General features: G+C 37.7%; 3 protein-coding genes across 5 annotated transcripts; 1 reads left to right on the top strand and 2 right to left on the bottom strand.

Annotated features, from left to right (window-relative positions):
* The first annotated feature begins 44 nt into the window (after positions 1–44).
* On the top strand, positions 45–8,310 carry cdkn3 (cyclin-dependent kinase inhibitor 3). Of its 3 annotated transcripts, none has more exons than XM_043255295.1 (8): positions 45–165; positions 780–867; positions 946–1,001; positions 1,385–1,429; positions 2,089–2,311; positions 2,792–2,823; positions 2,918–3,021; positions 3,108–4,353. In XM_043255295.1, the coding sequence occupies exons 2-8, from the start codon at positions 791–793 to the stop codon at positions 3,195–3,197; spliced, it is 627 nt and encodes a 208-aa protein (XP_043111230.1). In that variant the 5' UTR covers positions 45–165; positions 780–790; the 3' UTR covers positions 3,198–4,353. The 3 variants fall into 3 exon arrangements, with proteins under 3 accessions (XP_043111230.1, XP_043111231.1, XP_043111229.1); XM_043255296.1 differs by lacking the exons at positions 45–165; positions 3,108–4,353 and adding exons at positions 380–446; positions 7,175–8,310; XM_043255294.1 differs by lacking the exon at positions 45–165 and adding an exon at positions 385–446.
* cnih1 (cornichon family AMPA receptor auxiliary protein 1) lies at positions 4,572–9,642 on the bottom strand. Its single transcript, XM_043255297.1, has 5 exons — positions 9,491–9,642; positions 8,318–8,386; positions 6,237–6,349; positions 5,970–6,113; positions 4,572–5,868 (listed from the first exon to the last, which is right to left on the bottom strand). The coding sequence occupies exons 1-5, from the start codon at positions 9,569–9,571 to the stop codon at positions 5,841–5,843; spliced, it is 435 nt and encodes a 144-aa protein (XP_043111232.1). The 5' UTR covers positions 9,572–9,642; the 3' UTR covers positions 4,572–5,840.
* A 2,801-nt stretch (positions 9,643–12,443) lies between these two features.
* gmfb (glia maturation factor, beta) lies at positions 12,444–15,509 on the bottom strand. The gene is made up of 7 exons (XM_043255298.1): positions 15,366–15,509; positions 13,955–14,051; positions 13,788–13,837; positions 13,632–13,681; positions 13,469–13,551; positions 13,305–13,378; positions 12,444–13,216 (listed from the first exon to the last, which is right to left on the bottom strand). The coding sequence occupies exons 1-7, from the start codon at positions 15,366–15,368 to the stop codon at positions 13,145–13,147; spliced, it is 429 nt and encodes a 142-aa protein (XP_043111233.1). The 5' UTR covers positions 15,369–15,509; the 3' UTR covers positions 12,444–13,144.
* Positions 15,510–16,138: the final 629 nt, after the last annotated feature.

Genomic DNA, 16,138 nt, shown 5'->3' with positions numbered 1-16,138 from the left:
GCGGGAGGAGAGGTGGAACGGAACACGGACTGCGCGCGCCGTCCGGTGTCTCGGGAACGTTCACGCGCTCCTGCACAGTCAGCAAAAGAGCAGTTTTTCGGCGCTCCATTTTACTTCTACTCGCATAGCAGAGGTCTAGAATGTATTGAAATGGCTAGGGACTATGTAAGTGCTTTTTTAAAAATTTGCGTCAAAATATTTTATTAAGTAACCCAGATATTACTTTCTGCTATGCATCTAAATAAATACGTACATTGCAGTAGCCCGCTCCGAAAAGACTGAAAACTAGCGTACGTCTCATTAATATTAAGTTATCATATATTAAGGGAGATTGCGTGTCTTCTGCACAAATAGGCGTGGTTTTCAAACACGTTCTACGTGATTGGACGAGTCCTTTAAGTATGTTTTAAAATAGCCGCGCGTGCGCAGTACAGAGCGGTGTGTCGGTGAGTTCGGTTGATTTCTCTGTGGCGTATAACTTTATGTTTCAGCTTAGCAATTTAACGTTTCATTTGAATAACGTCGAGGTGTCGAATGCGTAAATAGAATTAGTTTTGCCAACGAGAATATATATGAGCCTGTTAGTGATGCCTCATAGTTTATTACGCTGCTGTATTTTCCACGCATTTACGCTGAAATTTCTCAGTCCCTATCCCACATGATAAGCAAAGCCATCGGAACAAGCTGCTGTTTGGATAGTAGTTTCACATTCAGCTCTAATATGTCAGTGACAGGGTTGATTAATGATCTTGGTGTCGTTACACTTGTGTCTTTGGTAGACTGGGGTGCAATGAGGACAAGTGAGTTTGATTCATCTGACGAAGAGGACTTTGGTGAAGTGGAAGCCACGCCTTTTCAGATCTCATGGTAAACTATACATGCTTATGCACACTCGAAAGATGGAGAAATATTCATAGATTGAGAGTAATTTGTGTTGTTTTGCAGGTTGTCTCTGTCAGTGGTGGAGTGTTCCCAGTCTCTTGGCATTTGTTCCTTACCTGGTAAAATGAATGAATGAATGAAGTGTATCTCTTTGCGCTTTGTGTGCTCATTTCATAAAGATTAATAAACATTTCTGCCAAGGCTGCACAATCTGAATCTATAAAATAGATAAATAATAAAATAATATAATAATAAAAATATTGCTCCAAGTTGCTATGCTTGTTAAAACATATTACGAATGAAAAATAGTATTTATTTTACAGTACAACTGTAAAATTATACTACTAATACTAATTTAAAACAAACTGAAAACACTGGATTATGAGCTACTTGTGTGTAAATTAACCGTGCCGTGATTCACCGTGAATATTCCCACTAAGCAGTAAATTGATGTCTCTTTTGTTTTAATTTATCATGCAGCCGTAATTTCTGCTCATTTTAGGATGCCGATATAAAGAAATCAGAAGAAACCTGCAGAAAGATGTTGGTGAGTCTAGCTGACACATTTTGGACCTGGCTACAGGTCTGTTCTGATTGACGTTACAAAAGAGCAAGGTAAAATATTATAATTAACAATAATATTAATTCATATGACAAGTAACTTTTTTATCATAAGATAGCAAAAAGTCTTTGTAATCTTTAAAGGTGAGTCCAGAATACAGTCCAATTAAAAATCTTGGTATTTAGGCACAAATTCTTGTGAGTTAGTTAAAAGTAGTCAAATTGGTCTGATGCAAACAGAGGTTCTTTGACATCTTCTCATCCTCAAACAAAACAACACCCAAACTTATATGTATTATGTATATGTTAAAATAGGGGAGAAAATGCCTCACTTTCCATTCCATGACATATGACTTGATTTATAAGTATAAATGATGCCAACGCCTCAAAAATGTTGTGCAGTCAATTAGGAAACAACATATCAGGTCAATTTTCCTATTCAGTCTGTGTCATGCTGTTTTTGCATTTAGCAGGGCCTGTTTGTGGTAATACTAATACATTTTAGCGTTTGGAAATGTTATGGTTATTCTTGTTTTTTTAAATGCAATATATGTGCGTATATATTTTTGCTGCTTTGGTTTACAGCTTGATGTCCTCGCTGTATTTATCTGGTGGGTGGGTGTGTGTGTGTGTGTGTGTGTGTAGCTGAGATGTGTGACCAGGGTGTGGAGGACGTGTTTGTGTTCTGTACCAGGGGAGAGCTGGTGCGCTACAGGGTGCCCTGTCTGATAGAGGTTTATTCTCAGAATGGACTCAGAGTGCACCACCTCCCCTTCCCGGACGGAGGTGCCCCGGAGCTTCCCCAGTGCAGCTGCATTCTGGAGGAACTGCAGGACTGCCTCCGGAATCAGCGCAGGACTGTCATACAGTAAGAAACACTTCAGAGCTACCCAATTCAGCAAAAACACCAGCGAAAGAAATCTGATCTGTTACCTTCTTTTAAACTGAACTATTTTATAAAGTATTAAAAATATTGAATATTATTTTTTTAAAGGACACACTTTTCACCATTTAATTATATTAAATCTTTTAAATATTTTTAGCTTCTAATAATCAATATAACAATGCAATTGTTTTTAACATTCATTAAAACTAAATATTTCTTGAGCATTAAATCAGCCTATTAAAATGATTTCTGAAGGACCGTCTGCTACAAATTCAGCTTTGGTGAATAAAAAAAAAAGGCTATATTTATACTGTATCAAATAAATGCAGCCTTGGTGAGCATAAGAGACTCACATAAACATAACTATATATACATAACTTTAACATTAAAATTGTACACTTTACTATACACTTTCAAATTAAAATGAAATAAACATCTAATTGTATTTTTATTCCCCTATAGTTGTTATGGAGGCCTGGGCCGCTCAGGGTTAAGTAAGTATGAAATTATCAAACGGAGTTCAGTGTTATGACTAACGTTAGTCCCTCGTGTGAGATTAGGAGTCTAACTTGTGTTTCATTGTCACAGTTGCTGCATGTTTGCTGCTGCAGCTCTCTGTATCCATGACACCCGGTGCTGCTCTGGAGATCCTCAGGGAGCTGAGAGGAGGCGGAGCCATTCAGACCGTCAAGGTAAGGGCAGCATCCACAAACCTACATGCACCGCTTCCCTTCACCGTACAGCTCAGCTGTTCGTGATGCTTTATTATTTGTCACAGCAATACAACTTCCTCCACGAGTTTCGGGAGAAGTTTGAAGCATATCAAGAAACCAAAGAGCGGCTTTCAGAGAGATCTGTATCCCGATGATCATCCAGATGGTGTAAAAGCAGAAACTTTGATGAATTTGAATTTTCTCCTCTACGATTATGAATGCATTTGTTTCTTTTGTGATGGCACTTTAAAAATTCTGTATTTTTATAAGTCGGTCTAATAATATTGTGCTTAATATATAACTTTAACTTTCCGATCAAATGGGTCTCGTTCAGTAAGTTAGTCTTAAAGGTGCAACAAGTGATTTCTGAGAAACGCTGTTGAAAATTGTAATCAACACCCAAACAATTAATTTAGTGAATATATTCTGTCTGTCTGTTCTATGTACGTTGGAACAAGTTGTGTGTAGTCCTGGCTGTTTAAAATAAGAGAGAAACGTGGATCAGCCAATCAAATATAGGACAGTTGACAGTTGAGGAAGCGGGACTTTTGCTATATTTCACAATGCCAAGACATTCTGTGGCAACATTATCTATAGTGCTGCTGGTGCTTAACCGGTTACAAAAAGCATTTCACCATTGGATATTATGGCTATGATGAAAACATCCCTTTTGGCAGACGCTGTCTTGATAAACCATCTGTTGAAGTCGTTTGCGTTGCATGGTGTGTTCATGAATTTTTGTTGCTTTCAGTGTTTCTTAGAAATCGTTACTGCCTAAATGCCTGCATTGATTCTGGCCAGTCAATTAAATTGAGAGAAATGTTTATATTTGTGTCTGGGAAACCATGTGTTGCTTATGTGAGTAACAGTGATTTGGATGGTGGATGAAATTTTTATTCAGCTGCTGGCAGTAATTCCTGGCAACGCAATTACTTGCTTATCAAAGTAGTGATTAGTAAGGAAATGTATAAAGTATGGTGGTAACATAATCCAAAGTTAAAGAGAAAAATCAATTATCATAGTCAAAACAGGTCAAATGCTGTTGTAAAAAAGTATATTTTGCGTATTTTATATTTGCCACATGAGAATACTTTTTGATAAATTATGACTAATATCCACCTGATTTTTCAATGCAGAAGCATATAGGCAAGACTTAGTTCAATAACATGCAGTAAATTGTGAAATTGTTTAGATTACAAACCAACGTAAATGAGACCTGAAACCAGACCCATACAATTTACAAAGACATGCCTACTTTTATGGGAATAAATAAAATTTTGCGAATTAAAGTAATTTTTATCACTGGAAAAATACTTATGTTTTCATTTTTAAACTTGTAATGACAAAGCTGAGGTTTGTTTCACTATTATAAAAGGAGCACATGTCAAAAATTTGCATTATTATTCTTTATATATGATATTAAAAATATTTCAGTTTAAACCAAACCCATTTTTACCATAAATACTTTAGCCACATGGACTAAACTTAAAGAAAACAAAAAAAAAAAAAAACACATAATAAAATGAGCATTTGTTATTTGTCTATGGGGGCTTTATTGGGAACTTTAAGCAATATTACAAGCAAAAAAAAAACAAACAAAACTTTTTTTTTACTATAGCTCTTGCAAGACTTTAACATTCAAATGCACATAATGCTGGGTTCACACACACAGGGGGAAAAAAAATGCAAACAATACCTAAATCACAGGGAAATCAAATACAAAATCAAAATAACTTATTCTGAATATCACCTTGGTGGTCCAGCTTGGCGATTATGAACAGCTATTAGTGTGTGGCAAAGAATCCTTCCACACAGCTCTGCTCTGAATCCAAAAAAACTACAGCATCACCTCAGGACCAAAGCCTCTGTTTGGTGATTACAGGCTAAAAGAAAATGGCATCTTGGCACACTGAGAAAATGCCAACATCAAACCGAAATATTCAAAATGGTGTCCACGCTCATCTCTAACGCACAAAAACATAATCGAAATAAAACAAAATCAGAAAAACAATTACACTTAGAAATACGAAATGCACACAAATTTAAAAGCAAAAAAAAAAGTTACATGTGGAGTATTTCCAGGGTGTATGAACGAAGTAAAGCATTCGACACACTGAAAGCATCAGTTCTCATCTCCTACCAAAAAAGACAGCAAACATTGGTTTTAACACACTTGAAATAGAGCAGTCATCTGATAAGAACCATCAACATAAACCAGACTACCAGCATGAGCTCAAAAACAGGGACTTACAAGATCATGGACCACTAAAGCAGCACACCACTCTGAAGGACAAATTAAAGAACTGACTGAGCTAGAAGGCAGTAATATATTTAAGATAAAATAAGTCTGTAAAAATGCTACAATCAAGATCTTTATTTTGTCCCACAGTCTGAAAACACAAAAGTAAAATCTTTGCACATTTCCATCAGTGGTATAGTGTTGAAGCCCTTGTGCCTCCGCTTTGGACACGATCTGGTCAATGAAAACCGTTTCATCTCACCTGCTGATGCTTTCAGTGTGTGAAGTGCTTTGGCATTGGTGCGACATGTGTATATAAGTCTAAACAGCTTGTACTGAAGAGTTGGTAATCATTTATTTTTGCATGTGTGGTTCTGGAGTTGTGCAGGCTGCTTGCGTCCTGGATCGTTCTTGGCCAATGAGGTGTAAATAAAGTCAGTGTCCTTTTGAAACAGCCTAGCAGAACTGAGAGAGATGGCCGAGTCCAAATTCAGCTCCATTTGGGTTTTAAAATCAGCATCTCAAACGCTTCCTTGTATGCTTTCCAGCTGCTTCCAGTTTAGGAACTCACCAAAACGTAGATCATCCTATAATAGAAACAACAGAGAGAAACATAAGCTGTAGGGTTTCTAAGGATGGATGGATTTATACATTTAGATTTTACTAAACATTTTTAAGCTCTACATACCCATAAAGATAGTAGAAGAATGAGAGGAGGTAGAATGCAAGTTTGCACCATCCCTCCTTCTGACAGTATGCCAGAATATCTGCGTTCATTATCGTAGTGGGGTCATACAATCCAGGTCCACTCATCACAGGGCGGCTCATGTACCTGCACACAAACAAACGAGTGACGTTGCACTTTGAGCAAGACCAATGTCGACTAATCACTTATTAACTTTAGAGAAACTAGTGGGCACCTCTGCTGAAGTGTTTAATATATAGCCCCACCCACCTCCAGACGTGATAGGCCAGCAGGGGCATGTTGAGTCCAAGAGTCAGCCATTCTGCGGCGCACAGGAACATTACGCAGAAGAACACATGAATGAGGTACTCCGGCAAGACGAGCTGAGGAAGCCAAATAGCATATGGTCAGAAAACAACACACATACACAGATCCATCTCCGAGACTAGAGTTCTATTGCACCTGTAGCATGTGCCCCAAGTCTAGCCAATCAGGTGTTAGAACTCATATCACCCCCCCCCCAATCCCATAAACTCGGGTACATACTGATCTGCTTAAGCACATCTAAATCCCTCTAAACCTAGAAAGAGCAGGAACTGCTGAGAATAATTGTCAAAAATTATCAGTTAAAGGAATTGGGAGTGCAGTCTAAACATCACAATAATCCAGTAAGTAATATTTATTACAAACACTGGAGTCATGTGAGTTATTACGACGATGCTGTTTTTGTCAGTTGTTTGGACTCTCATTCTGGCGGCACCCATTCACTGCATCTTCAGCAAATTTTTGTCTCTAGGTGAAAAATTCTTTAAAGTGCATGTTTAAATAAAACCCATTTTAAATGTAAAATCAAACCAGCGTCTATAAACTACTGAAACAAACAAAAAATTCCCTTCTAAAGTGTGTGAAGAATTTAGAACGAGGAATTTTGATCCCCATCGAATTCAAACTACCCAGAGGATCTCTTCACAACCTCTGAAACCGGGCATCTATTGCATCCTAAAGCTGTTGGAAGTGTGCAAAGCAAATACTGTACCCCATCTGCTTTATATTTAGTTAAATATAGATTGCCGATTTTCTTCTATTTGGCAAATAGAACATCTGGCCATGAGCATTTACAGCAAAAAACAGACAAGTCAACATTATCTACACCCCTAGCCCACAGACAAAGATATGGAAACAGGCAGGATTGTGTTTTTCGTCCACAGGGATACAATGCTAGGCAGCCATGCTGAGGAAGGGAGGACCCCGGGCTGCCCCAACCATGCCTGATCATGTACAGACAACACATGAAGCCCATGCAAAGAGAGAGAAAGTGTGTATTCTGCTTTTGCCCAACACAAACACATTGTAAAAAAAAAAATTATAATAATTCAAACTGCCAATGGTGACTATGAAGACATAAATATGTAAAATGGCCTCAAAATTCATTTCGCATTTACTTCTGCGAATGATCGGACACATCCAACCAGGAAAAACCCTTTCTAGCGGATACTACGGCTTGACTCTAAATTAACGTGCACTCGCTACACCTATTCATCAATAACCTCATCCGTCACAAGAGTGCACGAAGTAATGACGACTTCTGCATGATCTTAACGGTGCAAATGTTTTACAGCTGAGCCAATTTTAGAAATACACTTTCTAAGTGAGTTGTCATATATGGAGTTAGTCGCTCTGGGTAAAGAGCAAACAGAGGGAGGGACAGAACGGCACATGCATGTTCTGAGCATTTGCAAGTCTTTTCAGTTAACACTTTTCCCTGTAAACCGCTGCGTCTTTCCTACTCTCACATAAACACCTGTGCAGATGACATCTGTGCCCAAACCCACAATAACCAGCCAAACATGAGCAAAATAAGGGCAACCCTAAAGGAGCAATCTGGGTTTTGTTCAGTCGGCAGATGACGGCGTTTGCAGCAAAAACAACCCTCTGATATCAAGCTGTCTAGTTGGCATGATCCAGGTCTGGTCCCTCTGCTTGGCTTGTTTAAACATCTGTGAGGTGTTAGTTAACTGAAAAGACATTTGTAAACACTCCGCTCGTGCACACAGAGAGACTGTTACTGATCTTAAGCTGAATTCTGGTACCAACCTTCAGAGCAAGCCTGACCCTTTTAATTTTTTTCACCCTGTCAACTGTCTTTGAGCCAATCAGAGAAAAAAGGTAAAAAGCAAATATTAAGAAAATAAGACACAATGCAAATCAGAAAAATCGAACCAAAGTAGTGTTAGTGTTGGAAAGCAACATTCACTGCAGATGATTTAATCGATTAGCAGAACAGTGTTGAGAGAAGAGAAGAAACAGGAGTGCATGCATCTTGAAGCATCTCTACAGAACCTCTCACTTACCGGGTTTAACGTGTTACATTGGTCTATAGGATTCTTATAGTCGGTCTTCAGCTCATCAAATGCAATTATCTGAAAAACAGTACATGATCCATATGATAAATGCAATCACAGTTCCTACATTATCACATGTCAGGACTATATTATTCTTTAAGAATCAGCACTTTTTAAAAATGTAAATGTGCAGAAGGAATTGATTTAATTTAAAATTCTCTCTCAAACATCAAATCTTAAAGAGCTTAATATTTTAGGAGATTTGTGATGCAGGAGAGATGACAAATTTAAACTACTTTCTTACAGGTCTTTATGCATTTCTCTGTGAACTCAAATGTTTGCGACTTCCCAAAATCTGAACACATGCAGTGCATTATTCACTACGCCTGAATCATTCAGCATATCTACTTAAGAAATATCCAAATTTAAAAGCATTACAAATTCATATCATATGAAATTTTAACATTATCCCTTAATATTGGGAAAATAAGGGCGGAAATCAATATTCCCTTTACTGTTGTGACAGTTGTTTGCATGTGGCATATTAGACCTAAATGTGATGCTGGTTATAAAAATGTTATTATCTCTAAAAGAGGTTAATGGCTTCAGCCAGCAATGAATCAGCCTAAGAGGTCAGAACAGTGGTGCTGTTCTGTGCAAAAATAACTCAAAAATGTGACTCCAGTTAACAAAAAAAAAGCAAAAACATAAGTCATGTCAAAATCTTACATGCAAAAGGCACAAATTATGTAGACGGACCCAGACTTTAAACTAAAGGAATCATGTATAGAATATTTAATCGATCTTTCTGTTGTTAATTAACGTTTGCTTTATGTTGATTTTAGCAGCAGTTCTGATTTATAACTGATCTGTAAACACATGCACGAGAGCTAAACGGGAGCGCGCGCCCATCCGCCCGTGCTCACCATTAACAAATATTACAAATTGATAAACATAGTGTGCATTAAATGTGGCTAACTTTGTAGATGATGGGTTAAATACACGGAAGGCCCCAAACCGTTTAACGGAAGAATAGCGGTGATGATAACGATGGGTGTCACCAGCTCGCGCTCGAGCCATTCATTCGCGCTCTGCCGTGTGTCTAACTAATGTCACTATCCGCGGAGTATCTCTGTGCTCAAAGTCTCCCCAATTCGACAGGAGTTTAATCAAAATACTTACATGCCAAATAGCGAAGAAGATAAGCGCCGCCGTCAGCAATAGCGCCAGCATATAACAAAAGGCCGCGAATGTGAACGCCATTTTTCGCTCATGTGGAATTATCCAGACCGACGACTGCGGTGACGTTGAGACAGCTGTATGTCACGTGACCGAAAAAGTCACGTGGACACTCGAAAAAACGCGAGATCAGGGGGAACCCCTAGTATAAAAATATACTAGGGTAACCATAACCATATGTTTTTGATGAATTGTTATCGCTATTCTAACATTTTACTATTTCCCAAGTCTTCTGAAGCGCTCTCTGCCAAAACTCGGAAATATCTATAACGAAATGTATTTCACACCACTAAAATACTCCGAGGCAATCAGATAAAATAAGTTGATGTACAGGCCGATCAAGTTTTACAGGCGGAATATGTAGATTATTATGTTAAAACGCAAAAAAGATACACAAAAAGGCATCCTACAAGCACCTGTAAATTGTTTATACAACAGTTTTAAGAGCATGGGCAATGATACTGTTCTTGAGTATTTTAGTAAATGTAGAAATAAGCATAAAGAGCTTAATATTTGTGTGAAGTGATGTGAGTTTAATCTGCCTAAATATGGAAACGTACAATTGCTGAGCCAGAGATCTTTTTGTTTTGCCTGTAAACTCATTAACTCTAATGCACTATCAAAAGTGATGTATGTTATAACATATTATAAATGGTTGAAAGTTATAATTTCTGCACTGGCGTTTTGTTAGATGGGCATCTTTCAGCTACTTATTGAATATTCTGATATTTGAAAGTGCTCGATTTGCTCTTTGTTGTAAAGGTGTGAAAACATCTATTTCTAACCTAATCGTCATTTGATCAAGATGACCTAGCTAACCTGACATATCGTTGATGCAACAACATATAATGGAAAGGTTTATTTGACCTTTGCTTACTAGATTTAATGAATGAATGAAATTAAGTGGAATTGTTCACTGAGATATGTTCACAAATGTGAAAATGTAAAGCCAGCTATCTGCAAACAAACCTCTGAGATTCTTCACTACCTGGGGCAAGTTATGGACATATATGCATGTTTGCTAAAAGACTAGATCAATAAAGCACAACCAGACAGATAAAATCCAAACCACATGAAAATTATGTGGGTAGAATTTTCTAATGCTTCTGCTAATGCTTTTGCTAATGCAAACCCAGCATTTGTGGAACATAGAATCGCCACAAAGTAATGAGCATGGATAAATTACCATTGTTTTTAATGGAATTACATTTGCTCTCTTACCTGATACTTCCTACCCCAGCACGTAGGATAGCATGCACAAAATCCTTTACTAAATCTTCCTCATACTCTTAAGTATTAATCACCAATCTTAATTACTCATATATATCAATCATGATATCAATCAGCAAAACTTTAGTTAAGCACATGGTCGATTTTCAAAGGAAAAAACCTTTTATTTAATTATTCAAAACAGCAGACAAATGTAATTGAGACACATATTGAAAGGTTAACCATTTTCTGGTTTTAAGAGAGAACTTGAGTTATAAATGATCAGGAAAAGCTTCTTCGGTCATTAAAAATTAAATGTTAAACACATACACAGTTCACTACTGTATGGGACATATCACGTGATGTCCACATCGCACAAACCACCAAAGTGAGCAATCAGTGTTTAGTAGGAAACGGCACTAATCACAGGTGTTACAAGTTCTACAGATGTACAGAGATGAGCCTGACCCACATTAGAGCTCAGATTCTGAAAGATGTGAGATCTGCCGAGGTATTACTTATCAATCCCATGATAACATCACTTCCTTAAACTACTCGTATTATTCTGTTAAGCTCTGAACATTTAAGAAGTTTCCAGTGTTTACATTTTGCCAATAGATTGTTTTTTTTTACATAAATACAGAAATGTTGATACTTTTGCATAAACTGAAGAATCGTGACACCGGCTTTATTCCAATGTTTAGTTGGACAGTGAGAAAGAGTAATTTAGAATAAGAGAGAATTAATTATGAGATGATTGCCTCTGGGAAAATAACACCATAGCATATCTCTGCCGCTCATGCATCTAAACCTACACGTCTCCAAAAAGGTAGGACAGATCTGTGATTGAGGACATCTAGGTATGATCTCCCAAAAACACAAAATCAAGTAAAGATTTATCAATCAGCAAAACTTTAGTTAAGCACATGGTCGATTTTCAAAGGAAAAAACCTTTTTTTAATTATTCAAAACAGCAGACAAATGTAATTGAGACACATATTGAAAGGTTAACCATTTTCTGGTTTTAAGAGAAACTTGAGTTATAAATGATCAGGAAAAGCTTTTATTTAATCATTAAAAATTAAATGTTAAACACATACACAGTTCACTACTGTATGGGACATATCACGTGATGTCCACATCGCACAAACCACCAAAGTGAGCAATCAGTGTTTAGTAGGAAACGGCACTAATCACAGGTGTTACAAGTTCTACAGATGTACAGAGATGAGCCTGACCCACATTAGAGCTCAGATTCTGAAAGATGTGAGATCTGCCGAGGTATTACTTATCAATCCCATGATAACATCACTTCCTTAAACTACTCGTATTATTCTGTTAAGCTCTGAACATTTAAGAAGTTTCCAGTGTTTACATTTTGCCAATAGATTGTTTTTTTTTACATAAATACAGAAATGTTGATACTTTTGCATAAACTGAAGAATCGTGACACCGGCTTTATTCCAATGTTTAGTTGGACAGTGAGAAAGAGTAATTTAGAATAAGAGAGGAATTAATTATGAGATGATTGCCTCTGGGAAAATAACACCATAGCATATCTCTGCCGCTGCGCATCTAAACCTACACGTCTCCAAAAAGGTAGGACAGATCTGTGATTGAGGACATCTAGGTATGATCTCCCAAAAACACAAAATCAAGTAAAATTAGTCCCAGAATTTTCACACAATTGTCTTCACAGATTTTAATCTTTAGTTGAGATTTATCAGGCCGTGAGCGCAGATTTAAAAAAGGCAAAAAAAAAGAATGAATTTATGACAAGTAAACGGTTTCTCCCAAAAATATCAGTAAGACTTCTGTCCTCTTCACCTACCGTTACAGTTCAACAGATATCAAAACAAAATAATTCATGTTTGGTCAAATTCAAGTTAGAAAATGCATTACAAAGGAAGAAAATGTCTGGCCCTCATCAGAGCTTTACACGAAGACCCATATGATTTTATACCAAAACTGGCAAAACATGCCACATTATAGAGTAATACAATGTTTCAAACTGTTGCCGTGTCATCTATCATGAAGGATAGCTGACATAAAAATCACAACATGTCATCCAACTATCATGGCAGTAAGCCTGGACCACCTATGCAGGCCGGTACATACGTTACTGCTTAGGGATGACGGCGGAATGATTTTAAAAATCCAAGGAATTGTTTAGTGTATATGTGGAATTTGCTTTCACATTTTCTTTTCTTTGCACCTCAAATTTCTGTCATCTTAAACTGGTACAGGCGGGTTTAGAGTTTGGGCAGAAGCATTCAAACATACACAAACAGACATTATCAGATGGACTATGGTATTCTCTCCGTTTGGAGGTGATGGTCCCATCTCGGTCACTCTTTAAACATGACTGTTAGCTTTTTCGGTCCTTTCTTAGCGGAAGAAGCCCAGTTTCTCTCGGAGCCACTCCTCAGTCAGGTCTTCAGTGTTCCTGATCTCAAACACCTGAGAGAATGCAGATGCAGACAAATTTAAAAAAAAAATTCCCACCAAATCACAGTGTGTAAGGTTGGGTGTGTTAGTCAGGGCTCACCTTGGTCAGTTCAACCGTCTGTACCAGTTTGTTTTTGCTGCCAGCGTACATCATCTGCTGCTCAGGTTTGCATCCTGAAAAAATGACGTTTCATTTCAGAGACTTGGAGAAACTGCCTTATATTACAGGGTTTGTGCAAGTTGACTGTATAATGTTTTCTTTACCAACAGGACTGGAGAAGATGAAACACAAAGGGTAGGACACTCTCCCATCATCGTGCTGGTACTTATAGCTGTAGACTACAAATGTGTCACAGGTTAAGGAATCCATTGATTGTTTAAAAATCACAAAACAGCACAGAGCGAATTTAGTTTTAGTGAAGGATATCTGGGCTGTCTTTCTGGTAGCTCGTTCTTCAGATCTTCTGGGGAAATATCCTATAAGGAGAAATCAAACCATGGTTTACACCACTAATCTGCTCAATTATTAGTCCCAATAAAAAGCTGTGTATTGCATATTCATTCTGTAAGAGTGTGTATTTACCTCATGCTCCTCCTCCAGAATCACCAGCTGTTTGTCTTTATCAATCTTCACTGTAACCGGAAGACAAAAATAGCAATATCAGCATTCAGTCCTTATGCTGTATGAAAAAGTGTAAGTATAAATGGGGCTGCTTGAATGTGTAAGAGTTTAATTTCAGTTTGACTCACTGATGATTGCAGCATTATTAGTCTCCTTCCTGAAGCGGAAATCACGCAACTTTTTCACCAGGTCTTCATCCACCTCACACACAACTAAAGACTCACTCTGCACACACACACACACACACACAATTGTTACTATTTTCCACATGTCAGTGTAGTTAATTGCATCCAAACTTTTTAATGGTAGTAGTTTGTATATAATTCATTAAGCTACATGACCTGAGAAACTCCCAAAGAATCTCTTCGATTAAGAGTCATGCAGGTTAGGGACACAAAGAAGAGTTTGTCAAAAGTATTGGTTCCTGACTGAGGGGCCGGGGCTCACTAAAAAGGCATTTGCAAAAGTTTTTCGGGGGCCCAATGGTCTTACAGTTACATAAATGTAGTTACGTTAATATAATCTTCATTAAAATACTAAAAAGCAAAAAAATACTAATTTGCATAAACGCTGGAAACATACACATAAAAACGTCCAACGTTATATTTTTTGAGTTTACTTATTTTTTTGTACAACCTGAGGTACACAATCAGCTTAGATAGTGGAGCCTTCAAATATTGACCTAGACAAAGAGTCAAAAATGTTAAGAGTAACAACTGACCGACAGACTAAATGTAGTGAACTATTGACTACTACTTCTGGTTGTGCGATTCTTTCGACAAACTTAAAAGCACAACACCCAACTATAAAACAACAAAACCACCTGTCTACTCCGTCACACAACATTACAAGGAAAAGGAGTTCACAAAAGTCGTGCACCATGACAACCAGTGTAGGTCATCATCACGCTGATGTCATCAGGAGAACAATCACGTTTTTAGCTGTCGATGTGGCGGACGAAGTTGGCAAACGTGTTTTGACGCGCAGTTGTTGGCGGAATGCAAAGAATCCGCGTTTCTTTCATTAAACCGCTTGCCATTTCTGCTCTGATTTGATTACATTGTTTGGTCGTGGCTTGACGTGCCATTCAAAGCAAAGGAGCCACGCCGTCTCTTTGTCGCTTAGCAGATTTCCCCAAATTTCCTTGAAACCCTGAAGTGTGAGCACGTCTGCAACAGGAAATGAGAATTCCCCCGGAGCCGCCGGAATTCCATCATATCGCAATTATGTAAGGCAATCCTATCTCGTGAAAATTCGAAACAGAGTTTAGGGTGTATTGAACACCAAACGTGCCTTTATTTTCGTAAACTTTATGAAGTCGGTGCAATGCGAGAGATGGTTTGACATGCAGCTCATCACAAAGCACTGGGTGGAACTGCAACAGTGCTCAGAAAAAAAACAACCCCTCTAACGTACACATATCTCAGAACGTTGAGGCGTACCGCGTTATTTGCAAATGCCTCCGTATTGTTATACACCCTATAAGAGGGCACCGCCATACAAATGTTTTTATTAATCCAAGGCAGTTTTCGTACTTACCATTTTCACAGACGGCACGAGCTCAGCAGTGCAGGAGTTCTACCGTGCCGCGTCTCGTGACGCTCGCTCGACCAATCAGAAAGCCGAAACGCGCCAGGATTTGCATAAATGGCTGTACTAGGATCAGTTCGTTTCACCCATATAAGGACGAGGTCTGTCTGATCCCAGAACAGGAGCATTTAGGCATGAACTGATGCTCATGGAAAGAACTATCGGATGCACGCTCTTCTCCACCCTACGGGGAAATGAGAGGATTTAGATATTGCCATCTATTCGTTCAAAATAATTAAATGTATATGAAAGCATGCAAATGTGCCCCGAGTGAATTAATTTAATGCCTTAAAATATAGCCATAATTAATTTCATAATTAATCAAAATAATATTTATTGTACGGGTGACTTTTGTGTTTAAAATGATGATGATGATGATGATGATGATGATAATAAGAAAATATACAGAACGTATTTTACTAAAAAAGCACATTCAGAAACAGCTACAGAACATGTTGAAGTCCCGTTCCTTTTTACGCATTAGCCTTTTGTATTTGTATACGACGTAAGCATTTCATAAAAATCATATTTTTTATTAATTTATTTAAAGTTTTAATTTATCAGTAATTACAAACCCAAAACAATCAACGTTTTGTCAACCTTCACTTCAGCATTTACATTCACCTTTATCCTCTATTCGTGGAAAGTGGCATTTAGAAAACTGGAAAAGTTTCTAAGCCAGCTGTAAGGCTGTGATTCATTTTATTATGGTTGTTATATTT

The sequence above is a fragment of the Puntigrus tetrazona genome, chromosome 13, assembly GCF_018831695.1.
Source record: "Puntigrus tetrazona isolate hp1 chromosome 13, ASM1883169v1, whole genome shotgun sequence".
NCBI lineage: Eukaryota > Metazoa > Chordata > Actinopteri > Cypriniformes > Cyprinidae > Puntigrus > Puntigrus tetrazona.
The sequence above is the reverse complement of the archived record's forward strand: the minus strand, read 5'-3'. Positions and strand labels throughout refer to the sequence as shown.